This window comes from Hyla sarda, chromosome 11 (assembly GCF_029499605.1).
Source record: "Hyla sarda isolate aHylSar1 chromosome 11, aHylSar1.hap1, whole genome shotgun sequence".
Lineage (NCBI taxonomy): Eukaryota > Metazoa > Chordata > Amphibia > Anura > Hylidae > Hyla > Hyla sarda.
In genome coordinates this window covers 37,327,815-37,340,988 of record NC_079199.1, presented here as the reverse complement: position 1 = coordinate 37,340,988, position 13,174 = coordinate 37,327,815, and the positions used below count along the sequence as shown (strand labels likewise).

General features: G+C 43.3%; 1 protein-coding gene across 4 annotated transcripts in view; it reads left to right on the top strand.

Moving 5' to 3' along the window:
* The window catches only part of ARID4A (AT-rich interaction domain 4A), a 95,529-nt gene that overhangs the window by 54,020 nt on the left and 28,335 nt on the right, over positions 1-13,174 (top strand). For all 4 annotated transcript variants that reach the window (XM_056544990.1, XM_056544991.1, XM_056544988.1 and 1 more), the window contains exon 12: positions 12,514-12,586. In XM_056544990.1, coding sequence (XP_056400965.1) covers positions 12,514-12,586 — 73 coding nt within the window. The remainder of the gene's footprint in view (positions 1-12,513; positions 12,587-13,174) is intronic.

Sequence of the window (13,174 nt, the reverse complement as noted above, 5' to 3'; positions counted from 1 at the left end):
TCAGAGAAAGCTTTCTTTTACACCAGTGTATAGAGTTTCTGTAAACACATTTTGTCTCTCTGGGTGTAACTTAATTTCATATCCTCGTCTAAATTCAATGGGTCAAAGGTTAAACAAATTGGTGTAAATTATAGTGGAAATGTGTCAGGCTGCAGGATGCCATGTCTCCCTCAGCTAAACGCCATTTACTCAAAATATGTGACGTTAGTATACCAGAAAACTGGCGTACAGGGTATGATCACTTCCCGCTTTGTTTTGAATTAGAGATGAGCGAACTTACAGTAAATTCGATTCGTCACAAAGTTCTCGGCTCGGCAGTTGATGTCTTATCCTGCGTAAATGAGTTCAGCTTTCCTGTGCTCCGGTGGGCTGGAAAAGGTGGATACAGTCCTAGGAAAGAGTCTCCTACGACTGTATCCACCTTTTCCAGCCCACGGGAGCACCTGAAAGCTGAACTAATTTATGCAGGAAAAGTTATCAACTGCCGAGCCGAGAAGTTCGTGACGAATCAAATTTACTGTAAATTCGCTCATCTCTATTTTGAATCACAATGTATTAGAGGTTTTGTCCCTTAGAAGCAAAACTTTGAGCGGATAATGGCGGATAAGAACTTTTACGGTTCCATATGAAATCGGAGGCATGCTGTCCCCATGGGTGCTGTATTGCGTACTTTCACATGAGCCCTCGGCATAATCTTCCATCACCTTTTTGAATGCTATTGATTAGTGCCGGGCGGTATACAGGTATGAACCGAATACCGTTTTGTTTTTTTTCTCCCACGGTATGGACTTTTGCCCATACCGCTATACCTGTCGGGCCCCTCCCCCACCCTCTGAGTCAATAAAAAAAATAATTAAACTTACCCGTAATGGGGGTGGTCCGGGCCATCCATCCTTCCTGTAGTGTCCGGCGGCATTCCGGGTGGAGGGTGAACCGGTCCGGGCTGTCCTCCTTCTCCGGGGGTCCTCTTCTCCACTCCGGGCAGGCACCGGCCTAGTACGTTGCATAGACGCCGCTACGCCATGACGTCAGGTGCGTCGCTGCACACGGACGTCACTGTGCAGCAGCGTCTATGCAGCTTTACTAGGCCGGAGCCTGCCCGGAGTGGAGAAGAGGACCCCCGGAGAAGGACAGCCCGGACCGGTTCACCCTTCACCCGGAATGCCGCCGGACACTACAGGAAGGATGGATGGCCCGGACCACCCTCCCCGGACGGTCCCTGCAGCAACTGGGGAGGTGAGTCAGGGTTCTGGGATGGACAGAAGTCTGTATAATATACTATACCTACAGTAGGCCCTCCAGCTGTTGCAAAACTACAACTCCCAGCATGCCCGGACAGCCGTTGGCTGTCCGGGCATGCTGGGAGTAGTAGTTTTGCAACAGCTGGAGGCACCCCTAGTTGGGAAACACTGACTTATACTATACACTACTATATAGTCCAATATGCTGGGAGTTGTAGTTTTGCAACAGCTGGAGGCTGTAGGGTTGTTTGTTACATCTATTTAGAAGGGTACTCCACTGCCCCAGTGTTCAGATCATTTAGTTCCAAAAGCCCATTTAGTTCCGCTGCGCCACCTCAATGCAAGTCTCAATGTAAAAAAAAAAAAAAAAATACCGTGATACTTTAGAAAAATACCGTCATTTTCTTCCAAATGGCAGAACTAGACATGTATACTGTGTACCTATCCATACATATTCATACACATCTACTCTAGTTGTAAGAATCCTTTAAAGGGGTACTACCGTGGCAATAAAACATTTCCCTCATAATGTTACCTGGTTATTGTTAAAGGGGAACTACTGTGGAAAACTTTTTTTTTTTTTTTTATCAACTGGTGCCAGAAAGTTAAACAGATTTGTAAATTACTTCTATTTAAAAATCTTAATCCTTCCAGTACTTTTTAGGGGCTGTATACTACAGAGGAAATGCTTATCTTTTTAGATTTCTCTGATGTCATGACCACAGTGCTTTCTGCTGACCTCTGCTGTCCATTTTAAGAACTGTCCAGAACAGGAGAAAATCCTCATAGCAAACAAATGCTGCTCCGGACAGTACCTAAAATAGACAGCAATTTTAGGTTCTGTCCGGAGCAGCATTTGTTTGCTATGAGGATTTTCTCCTGTTCTGGACAGTTCTTAAAATGGACAGCAGAGGTCAGCAGAGAGCACTGTGGTCATGACATCAGATAAATCTAAAAAGAATCTGTTTAACTTTCTGGCACCAGTTGATTTAAAAAAATAAAATAAATTTAAAAAAAAAAATGTCCACAGTAGTACCCCTTTAACAATAACCAGGTAACATTATGGGGGAAATGTTTTATACTGGGATATTATTTCTTGTACCGGTGATGCACCACCGATCAAGCTACATAATTGATTAATGCTGCCCAGGAGAGATGTCAGGACAGGGCGACTTTATTTGCCCTGTTGTATAGGTATAGTTGCCAATCCACTAGTTCTCTGGCTGTATACATCCTCACAAAGTTTTATCAATGTTTTCTGTAGTCAGTACCAAGCACATTGCTGGAGTCCATAGATGCCTCTAGTGAAGGATTCCTGCTGAATATGATAACTTCGGATGTAGTGTAGACAATGAAGATGTAACCCAGTGGTCTACAAGTTGTTCTGCTCCAGATGTACAACTAATGACACGTTCTGGAGGTTTCACCCGGCAGGTCAGAAACCCAAAATATATACAGTGTGCAACCAGGAGACTATGGTGACCGACAACTGTATGAAGAAAGGAAGCAGAAGCATGAAGAAGTACATGGGACACTTAATGGGGTACTCCACTGGAAAACATTATTATTATTATTATATTTTTTTTAAATCAACTGGTGCCAGAAAGTTAAACAGATTTGTAATTTACTTCTATTAAAAAAAATCTTAATCCTTCCAGTACTTATTAGCTGCTGAATACTACAGAGGAAATTATTGTCTTTTTAGAACACAGAGCTCTCTGCTGACCTCTCTGTCCATTTTAAGAACTGTCCAGAGTAGGAGAAAATCCCCATAGCAAACATATGCTGCTCTGGACAGTTCTTAAAATGGACAGAGATTTCAGCAGAGAGCCCTGCATTCCAAAAAGAAAAGCATTTCCTCTGTAGTATTCAGCAGCTAATAAGTACTGGAAGGATTAAGATTTTTTAATAGAAGTAATTTACAAATCTGTTTAACTTTCTGGCACCAGTTGATTAAAAATAAAAAAAATAGTTCCACCAGAGTACCCCTTTAATTTATATGGGCATGCCATGGTATATGTCTGATGTAGTTTTTTATATAAATATACTAGTGTTTGGCTCCAGGATAGGTTGTGTTCACAAGGCCGTCTGCTCCCTTTTTTATCCCATTTCGGTTCAGTTCTTTCAGGCTGTACATGGATTAAAAAACGGTTTAAAAAAAATCCCATTCATGTCAATGGGATTTTTTTTTTTTTACAATCCGTTTACATCCATTTGCACCCGTCTGCACTCATTTCCGTTTTTTTGATGGCAGAAAAAATGACAAATGTGGTATTTTTTTTCTTCCGTCAAAAAATAAATAAATAAAAGAAAAAAACAGATAAAGTAAATTTAACATTGAAGTCTATGGAAAACGGAGGAGCCTTTAATGTCATCGTTTGCATCCATTTTTTCAATCCGTTTCTTAATTCGTTTTTACTTCTGAGCATTCTCAGAACAAAAGAAAACTTTTTTTTAGTTTATTATTTAAACAATAACTGATACAAACTGATATCATCCATTTGCATCTGTTATTGTCCTTTATTTATTTATTTTTTTAAAGTCAGTTTTTATTTTTGACGAGAGAAGAAGGTCCCCTTCCCGGGTCTAGACCGCCGTGTGATCGCAGCTTTATTCCCAACCTTGAGTACTATGTTAGTGTAATAGTGCAGGTTTATTGCTGCTGTGTAAGTGGATGCTCTATTACTTAAACATGTTCGCAGGTGAGGTGTTTGATCACTGTGAATTAATTTGCTGTAAATGAAGAGAAAGGATGTTCTGTTCTTGGCTGGCAACAGATGCAGCCTAATAAGACGCAATCCATAAAGCAAAAGACATGGTCTGTGGCTAAAGTCAACTATAAACGGGCCGAATGTATCAAAGAAAGTGGAATTGTCCAGAGTTTTTCCTTCTGAAAAGTAATGAGAAATTGGAAGCTTGCTGCAACCCATTAACATTGGTATATTTTATTGTGTAACATGCTTTGTTTTGTGCTTTGTTTACCCTTTCACCTGTGGTTGGCATTCATTGAGACCCTCTATAGATGTCTATAACGTTGGTCACTCCTTAAAGGGGTACTCCGGTGGAAAACTTATAATTATTATTATTATTATTATTATATATTTTTTTTTTTTTTTTTTTTTTTTTTTTTATGAACTGGTGCCATAAAGATAAACAGATTTGTAAATTACTTCTATGAAAAATAGTTATCCTTCCAATACTTTTTAGCAGCTGTTTGCTACAGAGGAAATTCTTTTCTTTTTGAATTTCTTTTTTGTCTTGTCCACAGTGCTCTCTGCTGACACCTGATGCCCGTATCGGGATCTGTCCAGAGCAGGAGAAAATCCCCATAGCAAACCTATGCTGCTCTGGACAGTTCCTGACACGGACAGAGGTGTCAGCAGAGAGCACTGTGGACAAGACAAAAAAGAAATTCGAAAAGCAAAGAATTTCCTCTGTAGCATGCAGCTGCTAATAAGTACTGGAAGGATAAAGATTTTTTTAATAGAAGTAATTTACGAATCTGTTAAACTTTCTGGCACCAGTTGATTTAAAAAAAAGTTTTCCACCCCCTTTAAAAGCATTAGGCCATGTTCACACGTCAGAATTTCCGAATTTGGCACTGAGACTCCACTGCAGCAGAGTCCTGTTGAATTCAGCAGGATTCTGCTGCACTTGTGCACACAGTGGAATTTCTGTACCTGATGTTTCCGGCATGGAAGTTCCGATTTCCATGTCCGCAAAAAAGAACAAGCATGTTTATTCTTTCTGCGGACTCCGCACAGAATGGATAGCCGTGTATGAGATGGAGCATTACCGTGCAGTCGTAGCGGCGCCTGCAGTTTGTGGAATGTCTGCTCGGAGATTTTCCCATGTGGACATTCAGAAGTGTGAACATAGCCTTACTGTCATTATAATTAAAAAAAATAAACTTTAGACATGTAAAATGCTTTGATCATAGGACTGGGACCCGCTGCGATTGCTAGTTATAAGCAGGTGAATATCACACACCACTCCCCAGCTTGCTGCCGGATCTGACTTTTTCACTGCAGAAACCAGTGTTTGTGCCTCCAGCTGTTGCAAAACTACAACTCCCAGCATGCCCGGACAGCCACTGGCTGTCCGGGCATGCTGGGAGTTGTAGTTTTGCAACAGCTGGAGGCACACTGGTTGGGAAACACTAGCATTGACTTGGGGTGCGTTCACAATTCGGAATTCTGCGGTGTGAACTTAAAATTAGTGTGAATGGGCCGTTGAAATTTGTTCCGCGCTAAGAAAGAACATGTTCATTCTTTGCGTGGATTCCGCGAGCTTTCAAAAACAGTCAATGGTGACGGCTCAGTGCCCTTAGCCCTAGCGCCGAAGCACCACTGGCGGCGGCCGCCAGACGGAATCTCCGCTCGCGGAATTCAGCGAGCGGAGGTTCCGCAGTGTGAACGCACCCTTACATAGCAAAAAGTATGCGCAACGCCGCATACTTCGCCAGCTTATAAACTACCGATCACAGCGAGTCTCAGGACTGACACCCAGTGTCTGGGTAAAGTGTCAAAGTAACTCTTTAAATTAGAGCATCTAGATGTGTCCGAGTACTATCTTGAGGTGTCCTAATATGAAGGCAATAGGTGACTTGAACGTAAATAATATAGAGATGTGAAAAACATTTTGTGATGAGCTTGTTTTCTGTATTCTGTCAGCCCTCTGCCAGCTGTTTTCTCCTGATCCTGTGTGTTATCTAGGCCATAGTGTGACTATGGATAATGCAGATGTGAAGCTACATCATTATGGGTGCAAAGTAAGGCTATGCTCACTCAACATTTAAAGGGGTAGTCCAGTGGTGAAAAACTTATCCCCTATCCTAAGGATAGGGGATAAGTTTGAGATCGCGGGGGGTCCGACCGCTGGGGCCCCCCGCGATCTCTCTGTACGGGGGCCAGGCTCTCCAGCCAGATAGCGGGTGTCGACCCCCACACGAATCGGCGGCCAACACGCCCCCTCAATACATCTCTATGGCAGAGCCGGAGATTGCCGAATGCAGCACTTCGGCTCTGCCATAGAGTTGTATTGAGGGTGCGTGTCGGCCGCCGCTTCGTGCGGTGCTCCTTACAGGAGATCGCAGGGGGCCCCAGCGGTCGGACCCCCCGCAATCACAAACTTTTCGCCTAGCCTTAGGGGATAAGTTGTTCACCACTGGGTCACTACTGGACTACTCCTTTTAAGGTATGTTCACATTGCGGAATCTCTGCTTGCTGAATACAGCCAGCGGAGATTCCGTCTGGCGGCCACCGCCGAAAATACTTCGCCGGTAGGACCGCGCGGCACTGCGCTGTCACAATTCACGCCTATGCAGTGCTTGAGGACTTCCGCGCAAAGAATGAACAAGTTCTTTCCTTGTGTGGAACTATGTCAGCTGCGTAATTGTCCGCCGCTGAAATTCCTTAGTGTGAACAGGTCTCGCGGAAGACCCGTTCACACTGATGGGAATGTTCACTGCGCGGAATTTCGCAGTGTGAACGTACCCCTAGGGTTTTTTGTGTGTTGGTGCTAAATCTGGGCATGCATTTTACATCTAAATTCACGTGTAATAGTCCAGAAACCATGTCCCATTTATTTAAATGGGAATGCACTCTGTAATTTACACTATGGGGGAGATTTATCCAAACCCGTGCAAAGGAAAAGTTGCCCATAGCAACCAATCAGATCGCTTCTTTCATTTTAGAGAGGCCTTGTTAAAAATGAAAGAAGCAATCTGGTTGCTATGGGCAACTCGGCAACTTTTCCTTTGCACAGGTTTTGATAAATCTCCCCCCATGTGTTTTTTATCCTGCTGATTTGCAATGTGTGTTGTGTATCAAAACTGAGAATTCCAATATGGTTGTAGGATCCCTCAACTTTTACTGTAAATTAAAAATTTTCTATAAGGCCTTACAGCAGCATTCTCCAACCTATGGTTCCCCAGAGGTCAAACACTACTCCCAGCGTCCCCTTGATAGCCTTCGGCTGCAGTTGCCCTTCATTGCAGGGTCATAGGGGGACATTTACCATTGTCTTTACCTCCTTTTTTCTTGTGTATTTTTTTTTTAATCAAAAATTTGCGCAGTGACTTTACGTCATTACGTTTTTTTTTTTGTGCGTCTTTTTTGATAGAATGTTTTCGATTGTTCTCTACGTGCTCATGTACCGTAGAAAGAAAAATGCTTTCCACACTAATTTATTATTGCGCATTTTTTGTTTAGATATTAAAACTTTGCGCAAAGGCAACAGATTTTGCGCAAATATATAGAACACCGAGGAGTGCGCGTACCAATCTGTCAGACGGTAGAAACATGAAGGAACGTCTGTGTTTGAGCAAAATTTATCAACAAGCTTACGCACGGTTGATAAATTTAGAAACCTACAAAGCCCTGACATGGTTGAAATGATTTCTACCTCACACATTGATAAATCTCCCCCATAGCAACTAAATTTGGTGTAAAATCTTACAGCAGTGTTCCTCAACATGTGGTTCTCCAGCAGTTGCCTAACTAATACTCCCAGCTCGCCCTGATAGTCTTCCACTGTAGTTGTCCCTTTGTTGTAGTGTTTGCCCACCAGGGTGCCTCCAGCTGTTGCAAAACTACAACTCCCAGCATGCCCGGACAGCCGAAGGCTGTCCGGGCATGCTGGGAGTTGTAGTTTTGCAACAGCTGGAGGCACCCTGGTGGGCAAACACTGCTTTGTTGTATGGTTGTAGTAACCCTTGATTTTTACAATAAACCTAAAGTTAGTGTAAAGCCTTACAACAGTATCCCCCAACCTGAATCTCCCCAGAAGTTGCAAAAGCATTCTGGGAGTTGTAGTTTTGTTACTTCTGGGTATCCCTTCCCTGTTCCAATGGATACCAGTAGAGATGAGCGAACTTACAGTAAATTCGATTCGTCACGAACTTCTCCGCTCGGCAGTTGATGACTTTTCCTGCATAAATTAGTTCAGCTTTCCGGTGCTCCGGTGGGCTGGAAAAGGTGGATACAGTCCTAGTAGACTCTCTTTCCTAGGACTGTATCCACCTTTTCCAGCCCACCGGAGCACCTGAAGGCTGAACTAATTTACGCAGGAAAAGTCATCAACTGCCGAGCTGAGAAGTTTGTGACGAATCGAATTTACTGTAAGTTCGCTCATCTCTAGATACCAGATGAACCTTTTTAAGTTGTGACTGCTAAATCCACTATTATAAAGTTACCAATTTTCTATTGAACGCTTTGGGTTCTTGTGCCAATATATTGCATTGTGCAAAAGCGATGGTCACCGATGCAGTGTCAGCCACACAAGTAGCACATGTTGTTATTCATTCAGTCCAGCCTCTCTGCTGAGTAGGAGTCGAGTATATCCCCTTTTTGTGTCTGCATTTCTGATCATATGATGAAGTCTCCTCGGTCTGGCAATGAAAGATCTCTCCGTAGTCTTGTCCTCGACGGTCTCTCGTGTCCCCAAACAACCTTCTCATCCCTAGCCGTAGACCTCTGCAGCGATACAAGCTGGCGATCAAAGTTTTTAAGGACAAGGAGCAGCGTAACTTATGATGCATCGTGTTCCCGGTCTTATTTATTTATTTATTTTCCCCTCTAGTCTTGAATATTTCATACAAATTTTGAAGTCGTAGCAGTGACGTGCTCCGTACGGTTATTGTGTCTAGCTGTTCAGAAACATTTCCTTCTTTTTCTTTCTCCCCTCCCTCCCTCCATGCCTGCTGATGGTATTTTTTGTCTATGTGAAAACACAAGGCTTTCTCCCCCTACACGGGGGCTGCCTAGAGTGTTACCATGGAAACATGGTGCTGGGCATAAAGCACGCATGCTCTACCGAGACAGGAAGGTTGAGCAGAGGCTTGGCAAGCTGCCAGGGGAGGTTCGCCAGATGCTTTGAAACTGGGCTGTCTTTTTCTTTTTTTTTTTTTTTCTTTCTTTTTTTTTCTTTTTTTTTTTTCTTCATGTAATGTCTGATTTTTTTTTTTTTTTTTTTTTTTCTCGCCTGTACGGGAGGGAATAATGCAGGCACAGCAGCCAGCATGTAGCTTCCCCGGGCAGGCAGGAGAGTTGTAACACCAGGCCTGTCTGAAAAGCAGCATTGAGGCTCTCCAGCTAGCTAGGACATGCATGAACAATTCCCATTCTGAAAGGGGGGGAAAAAGGCTGTGGTTAGGTAAGCATTCTGTGATGTTATTTCTGCTGCACCCCTCACATCCTTCTCTTTACATTGTTGTATCGGACGCTGCATGGACGGAATTTCATCTGTTTGGGGGGGGTATATGTCCTGGGAAGTGAGGATGTCTTGGTGCTGGTCTCAGGAGGGAAGTAGCGTGTAGCATGGCTCTAGCAGATTGACATGAGGAGGCTGGGGCAGGCTCACAAGACAATAAGTGGAATCTGTCACGCTGCTCATATCTTTTAATAAAGAGACGGACAAGAATGATCGGCCCCCCCCTCTTGTTGTTGGGTGGGAGCTACTTTTCAGCCTGCAAATCATTGGTCGCTTGTTTGCTTGTTCACGTATGTTAAGTTAAAGTCGACCTGAGCTGTAGGGAAAGAGAGAAAAAAAACTGTAAGGCCGAGCGGAGATCCAGCCCCTTGATGTCTTCAGGAGTTAGGTGGCAGCAGAGCAGAATGAAGACGTGCCTTTTTTTTTTTTTTTCTCTTCTCTCCCCCTTCTTTGAGGTGGCCATGAGGGTCCATGGCCTGCCTGCACGAGGCTTACATTTGACGTTACGTAGACGTGAGTATTTTTCTCTTTGGATGTATGAATATTTGAATATAAATACTTGTTCATGAAAGGGATGATTTGGGGGGGGGGGGTATTGATTTATTGGCTGCTGCAATTTTACCCTTGCAAAACGGCTGGTCATCCCTTTAAGAAAGCGCCTCTACAGACAGGGATCTTGTTTTCTGGAGTTGGCACCGTCCTGCGCTGGATAGCTATGATCCAGCATGGGTTAAGCTTCTCATATGGTGATATGTTAAGCAGGTGGGTGTGGAGGAGCAGCTCGCCTTCATTGTTTCTGTCTTTTTATATTGATCAGCTCGGATTCTCTCTATATAATGCTTGGGTTTGCATACAACTAGTTTGTTGGGGTGGGATATAATGTATTCAGCTATTTTTGCCCTCTATGCTGTACTTGCTATTGTGCATGTCATTTGCAGTAAATGTCCTCTCTTCTGACTGGCCTGCCCATCCTTCTCTGTCTCTCTCTTTCCCTGCTAATACAGCACAATGATCGAGGCAAACACCCATGGGCAGAGCACATCCACCCATACATTTTCTATTAGTTCCGTGCATGGAAACCTGCTGTAACCATCTTTTTTGTCTTTCACATAGAATGGAGGAAATGCACAATGCCACTGTATACACAAAGGACATACCAAGCACGTGTGTCAATGACTTGCATAGACAGGCAATAGGAATGAAGCTTGGTCTTGGTTTTTAAAGCAATCTGTCTGTGGTGGATCATCCATAGCTATGTTCTAGAAAAGATTTCCAAGCATAAATATACACATACGGTAGGAAGTATGCAGGAAAATTAGATTGTAAACTCCATCGGGACAGGGATACATGTGATCAGTAGGAAAATATAGATCAGTGCAAAGCTATAAAGGCCAACAGGAGAACCTAAAGGGGACTACACTAAATCTGCCCTCATTTAGACAGCTAGAAGTGTCACATCTCTAGACATGTCTAACTTTATTCCACCTCTTGGTTACCGTACTTTAGACTGGTGTATTTGTACCATAATGTTGGGGCAGTGTGGTGCAAATAACCTTCTGGCGCTAAAGCCAGTTTTTACTTGTTTGTTTCTTTTCTGCAGGACACACTCCTTTTTAAAGGGACTTTTCAATAAATGATAGTCACCACCTAACCACAGGGTGGGTCCTACCACCGGGACCCCATCGATCACAAGGCATATAGTGAAGCACTTTACTTTTATTATATAGTGAATATGCCATTTGCCATCATGTGTATGTGTGTGTGTGTATGTATGTATATATATATATATATATATATATATATATATATATATATATACATATATATATATATATATATATATTATACACAGTGGTCCCTCAACATACGATGGTATTCTGTTCCAAATGAATCATCGTTTGTTGAAACCATCGTATGTTGAGGGATCCGTGCAGTGTAAAGTATAGGAAGTTGTACTCACCTTTCCCCGCCGCTCCGGACCGTCACCGCTGCCCTGGATGTCGCCCTCCATCGCTGTCGCCGCGTCCCCGTGATATCCCCGCCACTCCGGAACGTCTCTCTGCTGGCCGGGAACGTCGCTCTCACGTCGCCGCCATTACGTCACTACGCACGCTGCTCCTATTGGATGATGGGGCGGCGTGCGTAGTGACATGATGAAGACGATGGAGAGTGCCGACGATGGAGGGGATCCCGGAGAGGACGCTCCGGAGCCCCGAGGACAGGTAAGAGACCATCACCGGAGCACACAGGGCACTGTAAACTGCTATCCGGCGGCAGCTGAAGCAGTCTACGCTGCCGGATAGCCGTTTATGCGATGGCCCCGACATACAAAAGCATTGTATGTTGATGCTGCCTTCAAAATGCGATGGCCTCCGAGAGGCCATTGTATGTTGAAATGATCATATGTCGGGGCCATCGTAGGTCGTGGGGTCACTGTAAATATAATCTCAAACAATAGAAACAAAAATTAAACCCTTTTTAGGATTGTTTTCTGGACTTTTTCTACCGCGAACAATAAAATCAAGTAAATAACAATGGAACAAAACTGTAACTAAACAGGCTTACAAATCGGCTATATACTGTATATATGGTAAAACCTATGCAATGTTATGCCTAGTACAGAGCCTTGGGGGCCAATGCATGACACTGTGATCCACTCATTGGCCTTCAGACCCTGCACTAAGCATAAAATGAGCCCACACGCAGGATCCACGGCCAGGACTACACAAAAATTTTATATGTTGACCTGAGGAAGGCGCGAGTGTGTGCCAAAACGCGTTGTCTCGTTTTACTTTTGACTTCTTTTACCAATAAAAGCTAGTCCTGCGTAAGTACCGGCTTTATCTCTGTTTCATTTGACTCCCGTCGAGATACAGTAGCACTCTCAAAACCCCATATTTTCTATACCCTCCATATTAAGCATAAAATGATGTGTCCGCTTTGAGGTGGAAATGAGACTTTGACATTTTCCTTTAACATGTTGACTTCTCTTTCAGTAATATAGCTGTAAACAGGAATTTTTTTGTCATTTCTCATCATTTATTTCCTTTCTTCCTTATAGCCGGAGGTAGAAGCCGACCCAGTTGAAAGGGACAACTTCCTGCAGCAGCTTTACAAGTTTATGGAAGACCGAGGTAAGTTGCAGTCGAGCACAATGCTACTGATGGGTATTCATGTCATTTGTAACTAGGTTGCCCCACCCTCACCCATTTTATGCTTATAGGCAGAAGGACCACCCAAATACATGCAGCAGATGTCAGTCATTGGGAAGATACAAGTTAGTGGGTTATCCAGGATTAGAAAAACATCTTATTTCTTTCAAAGCCATCACCACCCTTGTCTTCTGGTTGTGTCTGGTATTACATCTTTGCTCTATTCATTTCAGTAGAAATGAGCTGCAATACCACACACAATGTGAGGACAGTTCTGGTGCTGTTTTTAGAAGCATCACCAGTGTCGCTCTTATTAAATCCAGGCTGACAACACACAGAAAATCGCTATTTAGCTTGGCTGACACATGTTCTGTTTGTGCTTCCATTTTGGATTCAGTAAAGGTAACTCTCTAGCTTGGTGTCGTTCAGGCATTGTGCGCCTTACACCTCACTGATTACATTTAGTCCTCCGTTAAGTAGAAGGATTTCTTTTGAGACTTGAGCTTTCTTATTCATTACTTTTCTCTTACTAAAGAATGAAAACCACACAATACAATATCTTAGGCTCTA